Source organism: Ascidiella aspersa, chromosome 5 (genome assembly GCF_963924565.1).
Source record: "Ascidiella aspersa chromosome 5, kaAscAspe10.2, whole genome shotgun sequence".
Classification (NCBI taxonomy): Eukaryota; Metazoa; Chordata; class Ascidiacea; order Phlebobranchia; family Ascidiidae; genus Ascidiella; species Ascidiella aspersa.
Genome location: NC_139451.1, coordinates 3,445,064 through 3,471,126, shown reverse-complemented (window position 1 = coordinate 3,471,126; position 26,063 = coordinate 3,445,064). Strand labels below are relative to the sequence as shown.

At 34.7% G+C, this 26,063-nt stretch overlaps 1 protein-coding gene across 1 annotated transcript; it reads right to left on the bottom strand.

Moving 5' to 3' along the window:
* Positions 1–344: 344 nt before the first annotated feature.
* On the bottom strand, positions 345–19,885 carry LOC146141506 (spermatogenesis-associated protein 20-like). The gene is made up of 16 exons (XM_083389893.1): positions 19,668–19,885; positions 18,470–18,689; positions 17,766–17,909; positions 16,629–16,688; positions 15,423–15,561; positions 14,300–14,430; positions 13,051–13,230; positions 10,081–10,179; positions 9,129–9,233; positions 8,499–8,691; positions 6,516–6,684; positions 5,742–5,856; positions 4,375–4,468; positions 3,068–3,267; positions 1,639–1,716; positions 345–700 (listed from the first exon to the last, which is right to left on the bottom strand). Exons 1-16 carry the CDS (start codon positions 19,880–19,882, stop codon positions 509–511), a joined length of 2,334 nt encoding a protein of 777 aa, XP_083246019.1. The 5' UTR covers positions 19,883–19,885; the 3' UTR covers positions 345–508.
* Between the last annotated feature and the right edge of the window lie 6,178 nt (positions 19,886–26,063).

Here is a 26,063-nt window from a genome sequence, read left to right as displayed (position 1 = left end):
GATTATGAGCAACAAATAAACGAAAAAATAACAAAAAGGCCATAAAGCAAATGTTTTTCGTGCAAATATTAGAATTATTAAACCAATTTTATTAAAAAATATTCATCGAAAACACTATGTTTTAACTCGCGGTTTTCATTCAATTATTTAAGTTCAAGTCAAGTAAATGGTCCAACTTAAGCCAAGTCAGGTCAAGTCATTTAAAAACGGCCACTTAAGTCAAGTCATGGACTTTGGATCTTTTGATTTAAAACATTACAACACTGTCAGTTATCAATATAGTTTGGTACGTTTAAAAAACTTACAACTTTTGAACTCAATAAACATTCACAAACCATGGGCCGATGCTTGTATTACAATTCACCTAAAACGCGATTTATTGACCGACAAGCAAAGAAAAACATGATATAGTTGCAATAAAAAGCAAAAAGTTCAATGACACATTAAAAGTTTGGAATAAAAGTTGCAATAATAGTAATACAATTACGTATGTCTGGCGCCAATAAAGTCACTTTAAAAGCACTTCAATGTCATTCGGGTCGGAAATTTTAACAGGCAACTGACAGGTGAAGTTCTCGCAGATAAAAGCGAGCGGCGGCTCCTTGGCGCCGGTTGGTGGCCCCGTCATACCGGATATGTGCGCCGCCAGGTGGCGGTAAAGAAAACTGTCGTCGGAGTTAATGCCAGGCGGTATTAGAATCTAAAACAAAAAACATCACGTTGGTGTTTGGTAGGAATCGGATTCGGGACCCGGTTTATTTTTCTGGAGTGAATTCATGAATATCACCTAATTATTTAGAGCCTAACGGCTGGAGGTTGTTGCAAGACGTATAGTAAGAATTTTAAAGTTTATACAGAAGTAGGTGGCATTTTATGAACGTTGCTGGACAGGACTGCGGAGTCGCACTCGGGACTCGACGGAGTTGGTTTATTTTTCTGGACCCGAACCGGACTCGGGACTCGAGTAAGACTATATGAAACTTCCCGAGTCCGACGTACACATGGGCAGTACCAAATTTCGAGACTAATGAGGCCTGAAAATTGAAAATTGTAAAGTTAGAATAGCATATATGGTTGAATATTATCAACCATGTATTGTGTCTGGATGAATTATATGACACCCCTATAAGTGGATTGCTGAATATACACCTTATTGTTTATAGCCTAATGGCTGGAGGTTGTAGTAAAACGTACTAAGAATATCGAAGTCCATACAGAAGTAGGGAACAATTTGTTGCTTTTGAATATCTCCTTATTCATTTTCAAAATGTAATTTTTGCTATGGTCAATTTTTTAAGTAAGAACTAAGGAAATCATTAGCAACAAAAAAAGTGAGTGTTAAAACGGGTTTTATTCAGGTTGGTGCTTCGAATGTTTAAGAACTTGCTAATTGTTTCCCAATGTGGTGTTAATAGAATCATTGAAATTGAAATTTTGCCACACTTTAAAACTTTGGTGTTCTTTAAGATGTTACAAAAACAGATATGCCATAATTAAAAAAAATTATGTTGAAATAATACCATCCTAAAAACAATTTATACCTTAAAATTTAGCAAATTTTATATCGAAAGACCAAAATTAGAAAATTAAAAATAAAAAAAAAATTTAAAAAAATAAAAATTTAAAAATAAAAAATACCTTGAACGGTGAAAATGTTGAGTTGATTCTTTCCATAACATCTTTGGTTGGTTGTTCGTCATTTCCTCGAATAACAACCTAAGGAAAAAAATCATATAAAAATATCCCGGTGTTTCAATATCAAATCGGAGCCGATACTGATTTTAAATGGTAGGTAATAGGCCGATACTAGGCTGGTATCGGTGCCGATCCGATACCTAATTATTATAAGAATTTCGGGCAAGAATTTGCGATCCGAGGCGGCGGATTTTTACTTAAAAATGTGAATTTTATAAAAATAAAAGGTTAACCTAATGACATTTTTCCTTGCTGCACCCCTTTTCAAATCACGAAACAATTCTCGCACCCCCTTCTAGAATTGCTTAAAAAACAAAACCATTGTAATTTTATTTTTATACTAGTAACAGATAGCACAGAAATACAATACCAAAATGTGAGTTAGTTTTACATTTAACTGATCAAAGAAATAAATCACACTAATATTTTTTCTGTGTGCTATTCAGCATCCCCACACCCCCTTGGAACAGTTCTCACACCTCTAGTTAGAGCAATTGTTTTGTTAATCGATATTGTGTCCACAAATCGTTTTATTTCTGCTTAAGCAATATAATACATTTTACCGAAGTCAGAAATGATTTTGTTTTATTAATAATAAATATATTTTTAACTTATTTAGACATTTAAAATGCTACTCTCTATTCTAATACTTAATTTCATGCTTATATTTGTGAATTGTTGCTTTGTAAAAGAATTAATTATCAGGGCTCTATGAACACACTGGAAAAAATCTTTACATCTGTCTATCATGTGAAACTCGTAAAAGTCAGACAACGCCTTGTATCAAAAAGAAAAAACAAGAGGAACTACTCAAGCGAGCAAACGCAAATATTTGCTTCTATTGTGGGCTGTGAGTAAGGTGTTGGTGGAGGTATGACTGGCCGGTTGATGTAAATGTGCGGCTACACATGTAAGCTATGGGAATCGGGGGTGGCACCAATTAATGTGGAGCTAAAAAGCGCCAGAAAGTGCGATTTAAAAACCAACGAGTCTCTTCGACCAAAAAATATAGAGATAACTAAACTTGTTAACGTTAAAGCAAATTTTTGCCAAAAAAACAAACAAAAAATATGCCTTTGAATGGTTCAATTTTGTCTATTTTTATTGTTTTAAGCATAGTGGACCAGAAAACGATACATTTTGTTCAAAATGTTAGGTATCGGTTTGGATCCAAAAAAGTACCAGAAATCGCTTGTTTGCAATATTGTTGCTTTACGATAGAATTTGTTTGCTTTTTTCAGCTAGATACGGAGAGAAAATGTAATAATTTTATTTTCCATACAGAAGTAGGTGTCATTTTAAACGTTTCAAAAATTCTTATGAAATAACCTAGTAGAATAACTGTAATAATGAATAACCTATAACAAACTACCTCTTTATGGCCCTTAGTCAGCCATAGTAAGGCACAAGCCATCTCCGGTAAAGCATAAGGTATTGAGGTGAGGCGATCCGAGAATGCCTTCAGAAGCATTATAGCCCGATCCTTTAGCGCTGGTTTGTTGAGGTATGCTGAAAGCCGAAGTAGGTTGGTGGCTGAAACGGAATTTGAACTTGGCTCGGCTCCATCCTGGTCTGAAAAATAAGAGCTGTTTTTTTGCTTTTTACGAGAATATGTTCGAGTCAGTGCAGGTTTTACCAGTCAATTAATTTGTAAAATAACTTAAGTTTAAGTAAAGTCTTTTTTAAAGAAACTACCTCAAGTCCAAGTCAATCATTTGTGAAATAACTTAAGTTCAAGTCAAGTCTATTCAAAACTAACAAGTCAACTCTTTTAAAAAAATAACAAGTCAAGTCCCAGTTAAGTCATTTGTGAAATACCTTAAGTTGAAGTAGTCTCGTTTTTTCTTTGCGTGGTGTTTGTTACATTCCCTGATGAAGGCATCCGGTTTAAGTAGCCGAAACATTGAAGAAAATAAATAAGTACCAAGTCGACCGCGAATACTGACAATGTTTTTTCAAGTTTTGGGTTGCAAATCAATGGCGAGAGGTTTTCATAACAATCTAAGACTTCCTTATTACCATATGTTAGGAGAGAAAACACCTTACATTCGAATAACTAACAAAGTCAAGCTAGAATTAAGTCATCGCTTGTCCAAGTCAAGTCCCAGTCAAGTTATTAGTAAAGCAAGTCAACTTCAAGTCAAGTCACATAAAAGATAGCAAAAAACTAAAAAAAAATTGGCACCCGAGTATTTCAAAAAGAAGTCCCAGTCAAGTCATTTGCACACAATAACAAGTCCAAGTCAAGTCATTATTAGAACAAGTGATCTCCAACTCAAATCACTAATATATTCACATATAAATCAAAAACTGGCAGTTTAGGAAGGCAAAAAATAATAGCCCTACAGTAATCATTATTTAAGATTGCAATGATAAACTTAAAATCGGTTCCCCAAAAAATATGATGTTTGACATGCTCGTACATAACGTAACGTAAACTTTGTGAACGATTTAGCGTTGAAATAATTTTGACCGATTTTGACCTAACCTGTAAATTTTAACTTTATACTTTTTTGACAAGTATAATCGCCCTAGTGATAAGTATTTAAGTAAAAATGTCGGTTTCGGACAGCCCCGGCTTAAGTTTGCAATGACAAACTCAAATTTGGTTCGCAAAAAAGTCATTACGATGTTTAACAGGCTTGTACATAACGTATGCTCTTGTGAACCAATAAATACCTTCTTTCATTCGCATTAGAATGGAAGGGTCACCTTCAGCCACCGTAAAGAATCCTCCGTTCTCCTTGTCCCAAAACAACTCCGTTTGTTTGTCCTAAAAACAAGTCGGGACTAAAATGTTAGGAATAAACAACTTAAAATGATAACAATGAACAAACAGTGTATTTCAGTAGCAGGGTGGTAGTATCGGTAATTACTAGTTTACTTTAAATGTACTATCGTAGTATCGGTGCCGAATTGATGCCGAATACGAAATACCCGGCGTTGCCCAGGCTAAGTAGGGTATATACAGTAAGGCGTAGGTTTTGCCGGGCAGTCTTAGTGAAAAGCCTAAACCACGCGTCAAGGGCCACATGAAACTTTATTTTTACCAAGGCAACGTACTTGACTTGATTTTAACGGTCACGCAGATTATTGCCTGATAAATGTTAAAAAATGTTTTACCCTTTTCGTCAAGAAGTTTTGCGAGAAATCGCACGCGCGACCCTCGGATCTGACATGCAACCAAACTGCAATGCCGTGTGATGTTTTTGAAATGGTACAACTAAATAATCGAATATAGCGCAAAGCATTTAGCTAAGCATGTAATACATATTTTAAGTAACGAAAACCAGTGACATTTGTCAATTGAGAATAACTCCCAAACTTAAAACTTTAGGTTGCAGCAGCAATTGCTTAGACTTGCTTGATAGCGTCATGTTTAAGCAAATACGTAATCCCGGTGCTAAACTGCGTCAAACGTGAGAAAAATCCTCATTGAATTTGAGTCATTATTTTGATCCAACACCACGATTTCTCAATACGATTTAACAGATTTAAAATAAATAAAAGTTATTTCAATATTCTTTATTTGTGTAATTTTTAAACAACAGTACTATGTGATTTAACAGTTTTAAAATACATAATATCCACGACAGAATAAGACCTAAATCGTCTTTAATAAGACATAACCCTGTCCAAAAAAAATTATCTAAAAGCCCAAATGGACAAAATAACGCCTAAAATTGTTGGGAGGGGTGATGAGACAATCGGGGGCCGTCGATCTGGCATTGACCCCTCTTTGAGGTTATTGGTGGGTAATGGTTGGGGTTAGAAAATAGATTAGGGTTGAAATCATTAGGGGAGTTAGTGATGTTCTTTAGAGGGTTGGGTTTTGGGTTAGGTAAAAGTTATATAGGCCTGATTCTAGCCATTTTGTTCCCCTAACGATTTTTACGTTATTATGACTATCCGGTATAAGTCCTATTTTGGTCTTAATCCAAACAGTGTTTTATTTTGATGTTGTTCTTTTTTTATCTAAGGCCGGAGTACAACAGTACAATCTGTTTAGATTAAAAAAAACGTTATTTTAAAACACTTTGGTTTACCTGCAGCTTACTGGCCCACTCCAACCATTGGTCGTCAAACGTAGCTTCGTATAAATCCACTAGCGCTTTCACAAGGTAAGCGTAATCCGCGTCGAAGCCCTTGATTGGAACTTTTCTGTAAATGAGAAAGTTTTTTTTATTATTTTATTGAAAGAGTGAGCCAAAGCGACATTGACACATCGTTGGGATGACTAAAGTCACTGTTTTTAAATTACGTGAATTTACTTTTTAGAAAAAATTGAATTTAAATGTTCATTTAAGCTTTTTTTTTATAAATTACGGTTATTTATTCTTATTTTCAAAAAAAAAAAAAAAAAATAGCTCACCTTTCATGACAAGAACTTGACTTGAAATTGACTTTCTCTAATTATGACTTGACTTGTTATTTATTCAAAAAAAACTTTACTTGTACTTGATTATATTTCCATATTAATGATTTGGCATGAATTTGACTTGCTTTAAGAATGACTTGACTTGGTTTGGGCAACTGTTAACCTGGACTGGGACTTGACTTTTTATTTTTTGAAAAGACTTGACTTGGACTTAATTTCGAAATGACTTGTTTACAGTAAGACGTTGAAAACGTTTTTCTTTAAACTGTTAACTCTCAGACTTTAATGTTACGTTGGCTCGCAAACTATAGCAGTAATTCACCAATAAATTCTCTATCAATCCGGCACCGATATCACCCCATTATCGGACGAGTAACGATACTTCTACTTCAATCGGTTTCGATTAGATACTATCGGACACTCCCAGCCACTGACAACTTACATTTGGGCGGTCTGTTCGTTATCACCAGCATAGCAGCTTCTCAGCAACAAACCGCTATCTTCGTTGTACAAATGATCGCGGACAAACTGGGCAGCCCGGACCGCCGTTTCGCTGTAGCGAACTTCGTTCAGCGCGCAGGAGGCCCGGGCGAAACCGGAGATCATAAGAGCTGCCGAAAAAAATAGATTGAATTCTAAAGTTAGCAGTGTTGCAATGATTTAACATAAGTGCAGTTAAGTCACTGTTTTCAAGTAATTTGAAGTCTTTCAGACAAATGTCTTAACTTAGACTTTAGTCTTTCGCGCAAAATGACTTGGGCAAAACGACTTTGACTTGACTTAAGTCTTTTGGGCAAATTAACTTGACTTTAGTCATTTGAGTAAATGGCTTCTATCTAAGTCAAGCCCGAACGAAATCCGAAATCATCGGAGCTGACGAACGAAATACATTGAATTGTGAGGTTAACAGTACTGTAATGACTTGTGTCAATGACTTGACTTAAGTGCACTTTAAGTTAATGCCCAAGTGTGATCGAAACGCCCTAATCAAGATAATGTCGATCTACAGACCTTTTTGGCTTTGAAATTCATTATCACGTTGCATTACAGGTCCGTTCATAGTGTACCCTATATATAAAAAATATTTCGAGATTTATAACTTTTGCGGCCGTAAGAAGTTCTAATTCCTGTTGTGTTTAAAATTGCAGAGCTTTAAGAGCCAATGATTTTCTATAACTTTCTGGCTAACACTTAATTTTGTGGCAGCGAAATGCGTATTAAACTCAACCAACGAAAACCAGTTTGTTGTAATGCAGAAAAAGCGAGCTTTAGGTAAATTGCTTTGATAAAAAAAAAATTAAACAAAAACAACGGTTGGAACGTTTAATGATTTTTGTAAGTAAGGCTAAAAATGTGACTTGACAAAAAAAATATATTGTCGGGTTGTGACATAGAATGAAAAAAAAAAATATATATTGTCGGCTTGTGACATAGAATGATCCTTAGAAAAATACGTGGGTAAATAGAGGCCTAATTAAAATATTAGTGTTTTATTTAAATGATAGAATGTTTTTTTCAAGACTTCGCTTTAAAATAAAATTAAGAACCCCGACCTAACGAGAGCCTTGCCCACGAAAACACAAAAAGTCAGGCAGACCACAATACAAGGCACTGGCAGTTTTTGTGTCGACGTTTGGACGCCCTAGTTTGAACAGTACCGTAAGAGCACCGCTGTTTGGCACCGGATTATTTGCCCCTGTTTGGGTTATTGCTGGGTAATGGGTGGGGTTTGGGGTTATAGTAGGTAAAATATTGTATGGCCTGATTCTGGCCATTTAGGCCTTATTCCGACATATTTCGAATTCATCCTTATTTAGACGTTATCCCGTTTAATAGGTACTAGTCCTATTTTGGTCTAATTCCGAAATGTGTTTTATCAGAAACCTGCTGCTAATGGTTTAGGGCTCCATCAAGATACACCCTTTTATTAAAATATTAAGTATTAGTCTGATTTTGACCTAATTCCGAAGTGTGTTTTTTTACGAAGTTTATGTTATTCCTATTTCGATCTTATGGCTGGAGTCCTCTTATAAGTAGAGATTGACCGATAATATCGGCCGATATTTGGCTTTCACCGGTATATCGGTATCGGTAAATATAGGCCGATACTTTGGCCGATATTTTAGTACGAAAATATGACATAATTTTTGCTGTACAACAAACGATTAGTCCATTTTTTGATGAAAAATTTGGGTTTTAGCATCACGCCAAGTTATTTTGCAAAATGATAGTTTAATAATTAATAAAGGTGTATAAACTAAAAGGTTATTTGGATTTTATTTTCAATTAATTCAAGTTTTGAAGATTTAGCAGGTATATAAAAAAAATCGGTATCGGGTATCGATTGACAAAATTGTAAAAATATATCGGTCGATCTCTAGTTATAAGTCACCACACGAACAGCACAGTACAAGTAGAAATATACCGTTCCACGCGGTGATCATTTTGTTGTCCAGATGCGGTCGCGGTCTTTCGTCTCGCTTGGCCATCATTTTGGTTCTGGCCACTTCGAGGCCCTGTTTTACGTCATCGGGGCTTAGGGCCAATTTATCGGCCACTTGTTCAACGGTGGAACGAACTATGAGAACGTTTTTTCCGCGTAATTCGCCGTGAGGGTCCTGTGGTAAAAATGCTATTGGCCATTTACCAGCGTTGTAATTACTTAAGTCAATGACTTCAGTTGACCTCAGGCTTTTGGGAAAATGATTTGACCTAAGTCTTAAAAAAATAACTTGACTTGACTTAAGTCTTTGAAAACAAATAACTTGACTTAATTCTTTGAAAAAAATAACTTGACTTAATTCTTTCGAAAAATGATTTGTCTTGACTGAAGTAATTTAACTAAATGACTTGACTAAAGTCTTTTAAAAAAACGACTAACCTAAACCTAAAGTGTCGTATTTTTTTACACTTACGTAAAATGTCTTTTGGACAAATGATTTGACTTAAGTCGCTCGAAAAAATGACTTGGCTTGACTTAAATCTTTTTAACAAATGAAACGCCCAATTTGGCTGTGCAACTCAAACTTGATAACAACTACTCCAGTTTACTCACCTGGTCAAACGACACATTGCCCGTCGATTTAACCCCATAGTATTCTTCCACCAGAGAAGATAGGGCAACTTCACCAACGTGTTCGTCTTTTAGTGCGTCTTGTATCTAAAGCGAATCGTATAACGTAAAACAGATTAGATTAGATCGATTATTATGCAGGATTGAAGACAGTGTTTCTCAATCGTGGGTCGGGGTCCAAAATTGGGTGCAAACCCCTTGCACATATATTCATAGCCACACTGAAAGGATTTTGGTGAATAATGGTTATAGGCAGACTTGGACAACTAGTTAATTCTAGTTTTCTAATTCAATGAATTAGAGCAAAATGCGGCTAATTCTAATTCTAATCTAATTTGTGAATTGCTTGTGTGCTCTAATACTAGTTCTAATCTAATTCGGATTTTACTAAAAATCCTACTTTGTCCAACGGCATTTTTAGTCTCTTAGTCAAAACAAAGAATTTGAATTCAAATGAAAACTTCAGAAGGGTTAGATCAGTGCATCCCCCAACCAGTGGGTCGAAGCTATTTAAAGTAAAGCATTTCTAAATGTTACAGTTTTTTATTAGATGGGAAATTATTGCATTATCATTACGTAACATTGCGTGTGAGCTTGTCTCCAATCAAGCCTCGATTTAAAACGATAATATCCACTATGCAAGCGAAGTTTCGATAGAAAATTGCCAAAATCAATAGAAAAAGTGGAAAAATCAATAGAAAATTGCATGTGTGTACATTGTTTCTTTTCTCATTCGTTTGGTCATTTCTCATTGTGGGTCACACAATAAAACTTGCATTAAAAGTGGGTCGCGAACTGAAGGTTGGAAAGCAATGGGTTCGATCAGAGTTTTTGTACGCGTATGTGTACGCATCTTTCATACAAAATAACATTCTAATTAAATTAGAAGTGATTTTTTTACGTATCACAAAACATTTGTTTGCTACGTTCTCACTTCTGTTTGAGTCCAAGCGTAGAAAGCCCCTTCTTTTTTGTGTGAGCCGTCTTTTTCTTCCAATGAATCAGCGTCTTCAGCGCTATAAAACCCTGAACTCTATGAAAATAAATGAGAGCTTAAAAAATCCTATTTTTTAATTAAAAAACAGTTTTTTTGGATTATAAAGAAACAACACCAGTTATTAAACAGGGCTGTATCACCAATTAAAATTAACTATAAAAATATATTTCAATAAAAAATCTTAACATCTCAACCTTGTCTGCTAAAAAAAACCTATACTCTATTAAAATAAATAAGAACTTAACGACTGCAAAACATTTTTCATATTTCATAAGCTAAAAAAAAGAAAAATGTAGAAGTTTTGCACTTACCGAAAAATAAAAATTCAATTAATTCCTATTTTTAAACATGGGACAAGATCAAAGCAATTAAACAAATACTAAATTATGTTTGTCTTTGAGAGAAACAACACAAGTAATTGAAAAAGGCTGTATCACCAATAGCTATTAAGTAAAATATAATATTAAAAAATGTCAACCTTGTCTGGTAAATAAAATAAAAATAAATAAGAACTTGAAGACTGCAAAAAAAATGTAATTTCCTAATCCGAAAAAAAAAACACTACAGTAATAGTTTTCATACCTCATTAAAAAAACAAAATAATAAATTTATTCTTCATTTTTATATTTATTTAAATAATAAATAGGACTAGAACAAACCAAACGAATAAAAAAATAGATTGTTTTTTAGTTCCATAGAAATAGCATATGTAGTTGGAAAAGGCCACATCATGGATGGCGAACCACTGACCCGCACCACAAATTATTTATGACCCACTTGTCTCTCTAAAAATACCGAAATGTTGCCAATCCATTTCGGGAAATGAAAAATGTAAAAAACAATTCTTCGTTAAATAACACTATATATACTATTTTAATCAGGGCTGCCCAATCTGTGGGTCGTGCAAAAGTGTTTTAAGGGCGACTAGTATGGGCCTAGATCAGCGGTTCTCAGCCAGTGGGCCATGGCTCACTAGTGGGCCATAGGGACATTTGAGGTGGGCCACAGACGAATTTAAAAAAGCTAGATTTAGTTTCATTTGTGTCACTATATTTAATTTTACAGGAATACTAATTTCGGGAGGAATTAAAAGGAAATGTAGATTGATTGTTCAGCCGCAAGTATCTCGCTAATGCACGGTTGAATAAATAATCTGTTTTGAAATATGTTCTGCTGTGTTTTTTTTAAACCTATTTTACAGTTTTTTTCTTTCATAAAACTATTGTGCCGCAGAATTTTTTTCGCAACGTAAATGGGCAACGAAAGAAAAAAGGTTGAGAACCACTGGCCTAGATTAACAGCACTTCGACAAATGCGTGCAGAATTGCAGACAACTAAAAACATTGTGTTTATCGCTGTAAAACGTAAAGGGTGGCGGGAAATTAAGATTTTCGCGAAATAAATGCTGCAGCATTTATTAACTATTTAGGTATCCGAATTTGGAAAATCGAATCCGAATTTGAAAATCGTCCATAAACCTTGAATTACCGACCCAGACAATAACACTTGAAACCTCGCAGCAGCAAAGTTTCGCATAAAATTAGCAGATAATTAAATATATGACCCACTTGTGCATCTTATTAGGATTAAGGTCGTGTTTGTGACACGCGCGACGAAAAGGTTCGCCATCCCTGTCCCAGATTAAGGCTGGCCATTCTCTTAGCGTGTGAATCACACCAGGAACATGATTAACGGGCCTATGCTTGCTGCTTCCTTGTTATGATGTGCAATTCACAAAACGCTATCTTTCTCAGCCGGATGCAGGTCGACGTTTAGTTAATAGACTTCCGCACAAATTGTGAAAGGGTCCTAGCCCAGGTATCCCAGAAAGAGGGTGCTGGTGGTTAGCCAATATTCGACTTATAATTTTGTTTTTCGATTATCGTGTTCTAGAGACGGTTTAGACAAACTTTTGGATCCTGGGATATAGAATGAATTAAAATTTCCGGAAGATACTGCATTAAAAAATTTCCTAAACTTTTTTTATTAATACCTGATAAAATTAAAATAAATGTAGCCATGTAAGTCACGAATGTTGGGCCATAACGGATCGATAGGGTAGCTGGATTGGATCAGTCCCCATATGATCGGTAATTGTTGTCATTCATGGATTCCCAAACAAAAATCGTAATTCCGCATTAAACATGTATGCCAGGACGTTACGTCATTACCAACAACCTTAGAAAAATGACATTGCATTTGGTGAATTTTGTGTAATACAACCATCTAAAATCGAATTTGGAAGTCTAGAAAACCGCCATTATAGTAGAACTATGCATATAGATGTAAATTTAGAGCGAGTAACAAACCTAACGATGGATTTGTTTCATGAAATCTTACAGTTTTTGAAACAATTTTTTCTTATACGAGAAAAGTTAACTATGGTTGAAGTGTCAACCAAAGGCAGTGGCCCCCCCGGAAATACATAACGCGTGATTAACGACGCCTAGGTAATTTAAATCAATGTTTTTCTAACAGGTCAAAATTTTGTCAAAATAAATTATTTTCAGGTCAAAATTTGTCAAAATTTTAATTTTTCAGGTCAAAATTTCCTATTTTTTAGGTCAAAAAATAATCGATCTACTGATCACAGTTCAACACAAACACCGTGACTTGAGTCAGGGGCGTCCAACCCGCGGCCAGTTAAACATTACGAGCCCCCTGAAAGTCACTTTGATTTAGCTTAAAAAAAAGCAGATAACCTGCTGCTATATCATCAATAGAAATTAGGTAAATAAATATTTCACTGAAAAAAATCCTAAACTTGTCTGTTGAACAAAACCCCAAACTCTATAAAAATGTATGAGAAAAATGTTTTGAATTACATAGAAATAAAACAAGTAATTAAAAAAGCTTATATCCTTGGTTAAAATTAGGAAAATCATATTTTAATCAAAAAATCTCAACCTTGTCTGTTAAATCTCTGCCGACATATTCCAAAAGCTTAGTTAGGGCGTCTTTTAGTTGCTCGTCTTTCGTTACGGCATAGCAGTCCGCATAAGCAACTGCCAACTGTCCTTGGTCATAGAGCATCTTTTCAAAGTGAGGAACATGCCAATACTGGTCTGTGGAATAGCGATGAAAACCCTGGAAAATAAAATTACAAAAAATCAGATTTTAATCCATGTTTTTAATTTCAAGTTTTTTTGTTTTTTTCAGTTTTTATACACTGATATAACACTCTCTGTAAAGCAGGGGTTCTTAAACTGGGGTCTGTGTACCCCTTTGGGGTACGTGGATTGGTTTTTAGTGGCCCTCAAACGCCAAATTAAAATAAAAAAAAAAGATTTTTTTTGTAAGGAAAATGGTTTAATTGAAAAAAAGCTTTGTCGCCTTTTTCCTAAGTCTTTTTTTTTTACTTCATTTCAGTTTCACATTTTTTAATTTTAAAAGCAGGTTTTACAAGTCTAAACCTACTGTTTGACGTCATCTCTAAAAAATGCAGGCAGACCTAGAAGTTGTTTTAGAGTATTCCACCGAAATTTTCTGAAAGCCTATAAATCTACGATTTTTTAACAAAAAGTTATCTTTTAAACTATAAATCAATGCGTTTTGATCACGAAAAATACATATTTAATTGTTGATACTACCCTAGTATCGAACGAGTACAGATCAGTGTTGTAAACAAGTAATTGAAATGACTTAAGTCCCATTCAAATAATTTGAGAAGTAACTTAGGTCCAAGTAAAGTCTTTTGAAAAAATAACAAGTCACGAGAACCAGTCAAGTTTAATTAACAATTTAAAAATCAAACGTTAAACTTTTAAAACTTGTGAATACGTCCGATTTTGAGCACTAAGTCCACTAAAAAATAACAAAATACAACGTGTTGGCAAGCTAATAGTTTTATGTGCAAAAATAAATAAATAAAGAGCTCAATTCTATAGTAAAAAGTAAAATGAAAACAGCTGATTTTAAACAATGTCATTTAAAAAAAATATTATTTAAAAAAAACAATATCATTTAAAATAATATGACTTAATTTCAAGTCCTGTCATTTGTCCGAAAGACTTAAGTCAAGTTAAGTTATTTTAGAAAAACTCAAATCATTCGAAAAAAGTGACTTGAGTGCACATAAGGCATGTCATTTAATTAAGTCATTATTCATCGATCACCATACATATGTTTATAGTTACATAAAAACTGAACTACTCACATAACCAATATGATCGTGAATTCCACCGTCGGCCATTGCCTTGAGAGTTTTTGTGGCCATTTCTAAAGCTTTTTGACCCAGCATTGAATCGGCATGGCAGTGGTGATATCTCAACAGGAAGTTCAGATTTACTAGAAAATGCATCAATGACAATGTAATTAAATAATAAACTTTACTAGAAATAGCTTGCCCGTGATTTGCAAAGCAAAAAACGTCGAGTTGATCGACATCATCTTGATTAAAACATTTCAATACGAACTTATATAATCTTCAGTTAATGTAACTGAGAAGTAAATCGCATTACTTATAAAAAGGTGGGAAATGATACAAAAGAACAAGATACAAGTTTGTGACGAAACGTCCTTATCTAGATGATGTCGATATACTCCACCTTTTTGACTTTACAATTTATTTCAAGCTACATTACAGAACCGTGCATAGAGTACTCAACTAGAAATATTTGTGACATTTTTTTTACAAATTACATAACATTCTTAATTCCCACTTTATGTATATTTTCTGGGAGAATTTTCTATCGAAAAGCTTGTTTTTTGTTCGTTTCAATAAAATCTGGTCTGCATGTTCTCTGAAAAGACATGTGAAAGTTAGCAAGATTTATTTATAGTTGTTTCAAAAGGCCAATAGAACTGTCTAGAAACAGTGTTTAGCTTCAACCATATTTGTAAGTTATCCGATAAACTTGTTACAAGCTTTTAACACAAGGGTGACTATTCAAATCTTTTAAATGCACATATGCAGAACTTCGGAGTTGGTAAAAACAACCTGGTGATAACTTAAAAAAAAAAAAAAAAAAAAAAAAAAAAAAAATTAAAAAAAAAAAAAAAAAATTAAAAAAAAAGTCGAGTCCGACTCTTGCCAAATTTGTTTCCTCCGACTCCGACTATACAGCTTGTATTACACCAAGCTACTTAACTTAAATCGAGTGTATATTCAGCAATCCACTCACAGGGGTCCATTTTTTTCTAATATAACATAGGGTTTGGAAAAACGAATTTTAATATGTGAATCAATTTAAAATTAAAGGACTTTGTAGCAAATCCTAAACTGTCCAGTTTTAGCATATTTCGCTGGTGTTTAAGCAAGTTTTTAATTTAATACGTACCTGGCTGGGGAAACTTAGGTGACCCCCCGAATCCCCCAAGTTCGTCGTCGAAGTTTTGCTGCATTTGTTCGGCACATTTATCGCAAGATTCTTGGCCGGGAATCGAAGCACTCAGCTCTGTTTTGGTCTCCGTTGCTTTCTAAATCAGAAAAAAAGAAAATGTCAATAAACAATACGTAGAATGAATATCAAAGCTCACACAGAAGTATAGGAAGCATTTTGAACGTTTCGAATCAATCTTAACATAATGGCTGCAGGTTGTAATTAGAAGAAGAAAAAATATCAAAGCCCATTTTAATCATTTCAAATATCTCTGTATTCATTTTCAAGTTTTCTATATATACTTTAGAATTCCCACAACGACTAACTACAACCTCAAGCCATTATGTTAAGACTTATTTAAAACGTTTTAAATTGCTACGTATTCTGTATGGGCTTTGATATTCCATCTTACTATAACCTTCAGCCATTATGTTACTCAATAAACAATGGTTTAGACTTGTATACATTTTTATTGTTTAGATTATTTTTATCAATTAAATGTTTTTTTGAAAACTGTATACAATATGCAGCGAGCTGTTGTAAATTTGTAGCAGGGGGAAATTGTAAAAAAATACAATAGTGCATGTCACACATCTATATAATTGTGAATTGCAATACCCGTTGTACATAAATACTTAAGATATTATATAAATGTCGTGGTTCAGTAATTTTGCCGTTAGGAAAAATTTATTTTTTTTGTTGTATAAATTTTTATAATTTATATTTTAGATTAATAATTTAACTTTTCCTGAACACTGTATACAATATGCAGCAAGCAGTCAGTCTGTTAAAATGGACACCTTTTCTAAACCTTTGAGAAAGTAATTAACATATCTAAAAACAATAAAACTAAATGATGTGAGAACTGTTTACAAAAACAGGTATAAAACATAAAATTTTTTATTTTTATTTTACAGAAATATATATTTCGCCACATGAATAAATAAATTTGAATTAAGAAACTGATGATGCCCATTTTTAACGCAATATATATATTTTCTGCAAAATTTTATGATGTATTATACTTGTTTCCATAAACAGTCTTGACATGATCTAATGCGAAAGCAAGAATCTTTCTTTTACATTTTAGTTTCTGTGTGCAATTCCTGACTCCCGAAAGCTTGCAATAGAACACAATTGACAGAATTTTACTTATTTACACACCTTTATTGCCTCCATAATTTTCCCGGCACTTGTAGAGCAGTTTTCCCTGTCTTCTTCCCACTATACAATATCAATCACAATAATAAATGAAAGCACTTTTTTTAAAAGAACTACTAGGTTAACAAAAGCTAGTCAACCTACAAAATCTCGTCCTAGAATTTCAACGGCAAAATAAACCTATTTACGTAGCTGCTACAGGCGTTTAAATATTATCGCATTCAGTTATGAATTTTAATATCGGTTCGAGTCAATAAGAAACTTTATGCACCATACCAGTGGCATCGTTGGAAAGTAGTGATCAAGATCTACGCCAATTTGCTGGTTAATATTTTTTTAATTATATTTTTTTTAATATTCATAATATATATACATATATATATATATATATATGTATATATATACAGGCCTAGAGTGGAGGTAATTATTTTTAAGCTACGTAAATATGTTTATTTTGCCGTTGAAATTCTAGGACCAGATTTTGTAGGTTGACTAGCTTTAGGTTATTAGGTTACTACTAGAGATGTCTGGTACTCACCATTTTATTCTTATACCGATACTCGATATTTTGAACAAAAAAGTAACGCAATCCGGTCCGATACTAAATGACATCATTGCCATACTCAAATAAGCAAAACAGATGAAATTGCAGCATATAAGGGTAATTTTATTAGATTATTACGCCAAAATTAGCTTTATCTTTAGGGTTAAGAAATTCAGTTACTTCGAGCTACTAACATCTTATGTTTTATTTATGTTTCAAGATAAAAATAGCTGCATTGGTTTGCCAGTCATAGCTAAAATTATTAATTTGATATCGGATCGGCACCAATACCACCCTTATATAGAATGAGTACTTTTGAAATTCCTAGTTACTAGGATATAATATATTCTTGGACAAGGGGTTCCCTGATTGTGGTTTGTGAAGACTTTCAACAGTTCGAGCTCCGAGAAAAATGTTTCAAATATTTTGACCCAAAAATTTTGTGGAGATTTTTAAGAGTTCGAACTTCGAACAAAGTGTTTCAAATATTTTGATATAAAAATTCTGTTAATATTTTTAAGACATGATAATGATAAACCGTTTCATTAATTAAAACAGAAATATAAAAGTTCAATAAAATAAATACTGATGCATACCTTCTTGGCAATAATGTTAAGAATGGATCGAAAGCCTCTCCTCGACATTGAATCCTCCGGTGGAAAATAAGTCCCACCGATGTACGGTTTAAGGTCGGGAGTCATCCACACACTCATCGGCCAACCCCCATGACCACTGGTGGCCTGTGACGAAAACAAATACAAAAAGCTGAAGGTGAAGCATACTGCATATTGTGTATTCTGTGACCAAGCCCTTCTGGAGTTGTAATGTCCAACAACAATAAGGAGAAGCTATTAGCGAAATCAGTCAGCATGATCAGGATTGTAGTGCAAGCAGGGCAGGCTAAGAAAACAACTAGCCTGCAGTAAGGTTTGAACTCACGAACGTGGACCGTCGCTCTACTTACTGAGCTACACACTACACAGGCTCAGGGAGGTCAAGAAACAACCATGTATGAACTTCCATTAAAAAAATTAATAAAAGAACAGTGTTGTAATGACTTATGACTTGGATTAAGTGCACCTAAGCCACTGGTTTTCAGTGAAGTCTTTTGGACAAATGATTTCACATCACTTAATCTTTTGGAGAAATGACTTGACTTGGACTGAAGGGGTTGGGAAGCACTGGTTTAAGGTTTGGAAGCACTGGTTTAGATAATGTATTTCTCCCTATTTCCTTCTTTTCTGCAGTCTGCCTCAGCAGTATAATCAGTGCCATAATTTTACAAAAAAGACAAAATTACCTGTACAAAAGTCATGTAGACTCGATCAACATCTGGCCTTTCCTCCCTGTCCACTTTAATCGGCACAAACTTTTCGTTGAGGATTTTCGCGATGCCTTCGTTCTCAAATGATTCCTTCTCCATGACGTGGCACCAGTGGCACGTCGAGTAACCGACCGACAGGAAAATGAGCTTGGATTCGTTCTTGGCCTTTGCGAATGCTTCCTCGCCCCAAGGATACCTGCGCACAAAAAACATGTCAGTTTTTTATCAAAATTTTAAAGTTACTTGGAAAAAATTACCTAGGATTACATATATTAATTTTTGTGTCCCAAAAAAAAAAACATAAAAAAAAATATTAAAAAAAAACTTTTACAACGGTTAGGGACCCTTACAAATTGTTTCTCCTGTGCACAAAAAACTTTCAAATTGATCAGCTGGAATTGGTCTTGTAGCAATTTCAATGATAATAAATAATTTGATTTTATGAATATAATTATGTTGTTGAAAAACTGATTTGAACAAAAGGGTAATTAGGGCGGTCATACCAAAACCAAACCTGAACTTTGTAAAGCATTTTTGGGCAAATTATCACTTTTTTATCTCAGTTTTAAAGTTACTTTGGATAAAATGGCCTGTGTTTACATATATCAATGGTTTTTTTATTAATCTTTGCTTTTTTTTATTTTAAAGACAATTTTTACACTTTATTAGTTTTGGACTGAAGGTGCAAAACTAGTTTTAGGCATAACTTTTTCTGTCGTATACATTTGTTGGTGCGTGTGATAGTAGTAAACCAATAAAAGATACTGGTCTAGAATCCTACCACAGCATTTAATCAATTCTTAGATAAACACACAATATTAGGGTTAGGGTGCAGGTTAGCGTTTGGATGTGGTTGGGTCAAGTCTTATTATATAGCATTTATTAATAACGTTGGCCTACCCGAAAGCTAACGTTAACCAAGATAATGTGTGTTGTGGTAGGATTCTAGACCTGTACCCAATAAAAATATGTCCTAAGACGTACACAGTTTATGTGTATATAAACTACCAGGCATAATAATAATAATCAATAGCAGCTCCTCTAATTGTAATTGTTAAGTCAATTGTAATTGTAAAGTCGAGTCATTTGAAAATAGTGACTTAAATGCGCTTAGGTCAAGTCATTGACTTAACACTGCTGGCATATCTCAAAAAGTTACAAATTAAAACCGTACCAGTCCACAGGGTTGTATGCATGCTGCAGTAAATATGGCGACTTCTCTTCTGCCAATCTGTTGGCTTTACGTTCCACGTTGGACGAAGCCATTCTTAAACGAAAATTCGCGTCAGTTTTGAATGTCGTTTTTTGTTTTGCTAAACTGGCAAGCCTCAGAGAATGCTGGCTGTAATAGTTTGAACACGGTAAAGCCCGTGAAAAGATGCGAAGCATAGCATTGCCTACAAACAAAAAATTTATGTTTAAAGCACTGAAAATTAAGTGGAAAAGCGAATGGAAGTGTAAAAGAGCAATCCACTCCAATGGCCTATAGCAGCCTTTTTCAACCTGGGGTAAATTTACACCAGGAGGTAAATTTTCTCGTTTTAGGGAGTAAATGATCTTTAAAGTATCCACATCGATTGACGAGACTCATTTTAGTTGTGTATTATCTACCACTTTACCAAAAATTGAACAACTTCTTGTCAAAATGCTAGACGGTCGTCACATTCAATATCACTGATGTAATTTGGGCGCTCTTTCACTTTTGTACGTGAAAAGTTATGCAAAAAAATAATAATAATAATACCGCATACCACAACGCACATTGTTTGGGTTAGGGTGCGGGTTAGCGTTTGGGTGAGGGTGGGTCAAGTAATATTATGTTTATTATTAATAATAACTTGACCCACCCTCAACCAAACGCTAACCCGCACCCTAACCCAAACAATATGTGTTGTGGTATGCGGCATTTGAAAAAAATTTTTTTTTTATTAATTTTTACGTAGAATAGTGAAAGAGCGCCGTAATTTGTTACTTTCGTGTTTTAATTAATTCTGATATTCATCTTTGTTAAAAGGGTAAAACATACACCCCTGGCCTATAGGCACCTCCTGAGGCTATTTACCCGGCTAACAAAGTAATTCAGCAAACACATAAATTATGTTTATAGCACTGATAATCACTTAAAGGAGATTCACCCGGACGCAAAATCATTAAAATTATGCCAAACTCGGAAAATTAAATCTAATACTATCACCACCTAAACCCAAAGTCTCATCCCAACTCTAATCCAAATCAGTAAAAAATCACGCATTGGTGCAAGCGTAAAAGAGCGATCAGCCTCAGGTCAAATAGGCTAGCCACTTCCATTTTATTTTAAAGATAATAATGACAAAGTAAAAGTCAGAACACATGTCAACAAAAAAATTTGCAAGTCATTGTCTTCTAGGTTGGTAAAATCCCCAATTTGTAAAGGCATTTTAACCGTCTTTCCAACTTTTTTAACAGATACCAGATTATTATTCAAAAGACAGTTCTATAAATAAAATGGCTAGAAATAAAGATTATTATTATTATAAAAGATTTATAGGTAACATAAAAAATTATATCCTTCTTTAAGGCACATCTAATGGAAATGATGACTTGCATTTTTAACCGGTTATTTTAAAAGAACCTAAACCTGAACCTAAGCAGAACCAAAGAGATTCTCTTTGGCAGAACCTATCAACAAAAGCGGTTCACTCTAGCATGGCGCCACAACCTCTTTTTGAGAGAGCCAAGTTATGCCATGTTCGAAATTTTATAAAAAAAGAAAAAATTGCCTAAATAAAACGTAATTTTTTTTTTTTATTCAGTTATTTCAATAACGAGCTGCTTGTTTACACCACGTAACTCTACATTTATTGACCCATATTTTCATCTCATATTTCATCTGAACCGGAACTTTATAAACCGGTTTTGAAATAAAGACAGTCGAACCGGAGCTGAACCGGAACTTTTAAAATGCTCGAAACCGAAACCGGAACCGAACCGGATTCCGAAAAAATCCTTGAACCCGAACCGAACCTGGACCGGAATAGCCAAACAGTTCTCCCTGGCTATAAATACTATATTTAAGATAAATGTTTAGAATTAACTAAATTTAGGTCTATTTTATATAATATTATACATAGTCTATTTAATTGTATAGATAAACTGATGATGCCATTCATTTATATGACGAAATGCATATTTTTATTAAAAAGTTTTAAGGCCCGTTTACACTACAGCTGCACTGAGCTGAGCAAAGCGTAATTTGCATTTAAATTCTATTGTGGTGAGCGTTTCAAACTTTGCTAAACTCAAGCCCCGTGCAGCAGCTGCAGCTAGCTTAAATATACGCTTTGGAGCGATTTTCACGCTTTGCTAAACTCAAGCACGCCCAGCGCAGCTCAGTGCAGCTGTAGTGTAAACGGGCCTTTAGACCTTGCTGACTGATTGTTGTTCGAAGCGGTGCGCTTCTCAACCTATTAAAACATTTTAGAACTTTTATCGTCGGCATTATGTGTTCTGTTGTAGGGCAAGATTCTGTTGTGGATGGAAACCACACTAAAATTAAAACAGTTGAATGTGCTTTTTGAGTGTAATCTTTAAATGAGCAACAATAATATTTGAACTCTCATCAGTGCCTCTGTTTCATGATTTTTTTTAAGGTTCGTAACAGGCGTAGAGGCAATTCGCAACAATTAGCTTTGGGCCAGAATTTAGGCTTTGCATATTTAGTAAAACACAATCAAATACTTGTTTTACAGTACAGTGCCTATAGAAAAAATAAATCTTTATTTTTATTAATTGCCAAGACCCGTGATTACCAAACTGTGTGCCTCGAGAGATTGTCGAAACTTTTTGTAATTTTTAAAATTATGTTTATTTGTATTACGCCTACGAATAGGCATACACTCAAGCACTTTATACTTAAATACGCACTACCCATCACAAATTTATATTATTGAGACATTTGGGCCTACATATAGTTTGTCGTGTGTTAAGGGCGATTGCAAAATTGCTATAATGTTCTTCTGTAGAAAGTGCCGCAAAATATTTTAGATTTTTTTGTGTGCCCAAAGCTAAAAAAATTTGAGAACCACTGGTCTTAAGAATGAAATGGAAAGTGAAGTTGTCTGTCGTGGTAAAATGTCAACCTGTAGAGGTTGCGCAAATTATCTTCCAAAGATACATAACGGGTCGCTGGGCCCTGAATTCCCACAGTCTCTTAATGCAAGTGAATTTCCGGTCATTTCTATATCGAGTCATTTGCTGTGAGAAGCATTGCGGGCAATACGTCATTCAAGTCGCACGCATTGCTTATGGATGGCTTTGCGTGGACTGGCAAACATACTCAAACCTTAACGTAACAATAGGCGAATAGGCTATTCAGAATTTTCTTTCGAATAACAGAATCTGCCTAAATCCGAATGGTGCAAAACAAACCGTTTCTGGTTGCAGATCAAGCAGATTTAAATAATTACCCAAATTTTATGAGAAATTGTTAAATGAAAGCATTTAATTTTAACCCAAGTCACTTGTCAAAAAAACTTTAGTCAATTCGATTTGAAAATAGTGACTTAAGGGCACTTAAGTCAAGTCATTAACTTAAGTCACGAGGGTCAATCTCAGTCGGTTTTGCAAATTTGATTGCGGACCACGTTTGTTCTTCTATTAGCGGAGCGCTTCGCATTTGATTCTTCTGAGCGAAGGTATTTTTGACAATTTAATCAGATCGAGTAAATATGAAACACAAAAAAGCCTATTTTAATAGTTGTATACAGGGATCATCAACAAATTGGGACTAAGACTGGAGAAACAATATCAAAACGCCGCAAAAGTCCTCAATTCGACCGACAGCGTTGAAAAACAAAAAATCCTTGACAGGTTAGGCAAAGTTCATTAAGGACCGCACTATGTTCTTCTATAAGCTGAACCGTTTCACACTTTGGAATTTTTTGACAATTCTACCTGATCGAGTGAGAAATTGAAAAAAAACAGAAAAAAAAGTATTTTAATAGTTGTTTATGATTATCAACAAATTGTGCCTAAGTATATAAAGAAAGATTTTTTTCAAAAAAACGCCATTTTAATAGCTACAGGAATTATCAACGAACTGCGCGTACGAATAGAAAGATAATTTTTACCGTTTGATATTATTTAGTACTATAGCTCAACAGTCCAAAAGCAGTTTTGCGCAAGTTGGTCTGGCTAAACGGTCAAACTTGGTGCATTAAAGCGGCATTTGGCTTGTAATTGTATTTTTTTTTGGGGGGGATAATTTGTTTTCAGAAGTTTAGTCCAACTAAATAAGATCTTTTTAAAAGTACCGGTAGTACAATTATCAACAACTAAGCCAGGAAGGTGTGGATCCAGGATTTTTGTTCATAACATTTTTTTATAACAAGTTACGTGACGTGACGTCATAAACAAGTAACATTAAAAACATCACACAGCTTAAGATGTAGGTTCGGTGGTGTTGCTTTCAAGCTACACGACAAAATGTATTAAAGATTCGCGCAAAGCGAAAAAAAAACCTCTTAGTTGTTAAAGCTGGCAAAACTTTTTTCGAGATAGAATTAGAAACATATAATAAATCGAGCAGTTCAACTGTCCAAGGGCGGTTTTGCGGCCGTATTTGGTTTGCAGAGCCGGCAAAACAAAGTCGAAAAACTGTGGTCACATACTGCAGTCGAAAAACTGTGGTCAAATACAGTCAAAAAACACCGCAAAGGACCTCAAATTGATGCATATAGGACGTCGAAAAGCGAAAAAGACGCGACAGATTTCGCAAAATTGCTTAAGGACCGTTCTTATGGTCATTCTTAGTAAGATAAACGAAACATTATTTTTACCGTTTAATGTTACTTAACACTAGTTCAACTTTTCTCAAGGCTATTTTAAAAAGAAAAGAGTACTATTTTAATAATTTAAAAAGGATTATCAACAAATCGTGAGTAAGAAAATAATTATTTAAAACAGTATCTTTACCGTTTGATATTATTTAGCACTTTCGCGGCCCTCTTTGGCCTGCAGAGCCGGCAGATTTCGCAAACTTGGCCATTCTCATTTGAAATTATTCAGCACTAATTCAACTTTTTTTTCAGGCGATTTTAAAAAAAGAAAAAAATATATATTTTAATATTTGTTTTCAGGGATTATAAAGAAACTTTACCGTTTTACATTATTTACCACTCTATAGCTCAACTATTCAAGCACAATCGGTAAACACCGCAAAAAAGAAAGGATCTCAACTCGACAGACAGCGTTCAAAAACGAAGTCCAGACATATTTCCCAAGTTTGATTGAGGGATGTTCTTAGTAAGATTAGAGAAACAGTATTTTTACCGTTTGATGTTATTTAGCGCTATAGGTCAACTGTCTTTAGGACAGTTTCGCGGCCCAATTGGGTTAATAGAAACAATACTTCTAAATGACCGTATTTTCTCTAAACTAAATAGGGCAATCAGGTGAATATATATTCGACTTCATTTTTCTCATCGCCTTTTACTCGCAATTGTGCTTTTATACTTTGTGCATTATAATTGTTTTTATTTCTACTTTGACATGATGAAGCACAGTTGTGCGAAAGCTTGTCGAAATCAAAATACATTTTGTCGTTATACAGTGCCACATGATATGCAATTTGTCGTTATTCAACCTGCCTCATGGTGGTTTTGCGGCCCTATTTGGCTTGCAATTTCGGTGAGGTCAAACATAGTCGAAAAACAACGCAAATGACCTTAAATTGACAGAAGGCGTCGAAACAAAAGTCCGCGACAGATTTTGCAAAATAGATTGAGGATCGTTCTTATGTCCATTCCTAATAGGACTAAAAGATAAACGGTATCTTTACAATTTGATATTATTTAGCGCTATAGCTCAACTTTCTTCAAACGATTTAAAAGAAAAGAAAACGGTATTTTAATGGTACAGGGATTATTCATAAACTGTTTGTAAAATAAGAGAAACGGTATCTTTACCGTTTAATGGCAATTAGCACTATAGCCGGTCCTGAGGGCGGTTTTGCGGCCGTATTTGGTTTGCAAAGCCGTCGGGTCAAACAAAGTCGAAAAACACCGCAAAGGACCTCAACTTAACAGACGGCGTCGAAAAAAACGAAAAAGCCGCGACAGGTACCACCGCATTAATTGGCCAGTCGAGGCCCAAGAATCGCTTGTCGCGGAGTAATGACGCATCACTGCTGATTTTGTTTTTCGCGAGACGCAGCTGCGGCCATTCAACCAAACTCCGGTGCCTTCCTTTGACTTCAAGTGTGCTCGCGGGCTGGCGTACACACGGTCTCGACATTAGCTTCCTTTCGAGCTTGCTTGTATGGAAAGGCCGGAAGCGGGTCCTGCGTAATGCGAAGCTGGTAGAAGTTTAGAGTCTTCTTCTGGTGCATTGGGTATTCTGTTGACACGTACAGTAAGGGAAGTGAAAGAAATTTTGCCCAGAAGACTTAAGTCAAGTTTGGCGCATTTAAGATTCTATTGAGATACGCGCGTAGTAAGTCAAGTGAAAGTCATTTTGCCTAGAAAACTTAACTCAAGTTAGTTGATATGGAAAGCACTGGACCAGGTTCTGTGTAATTCGACCTTGGTAAAAG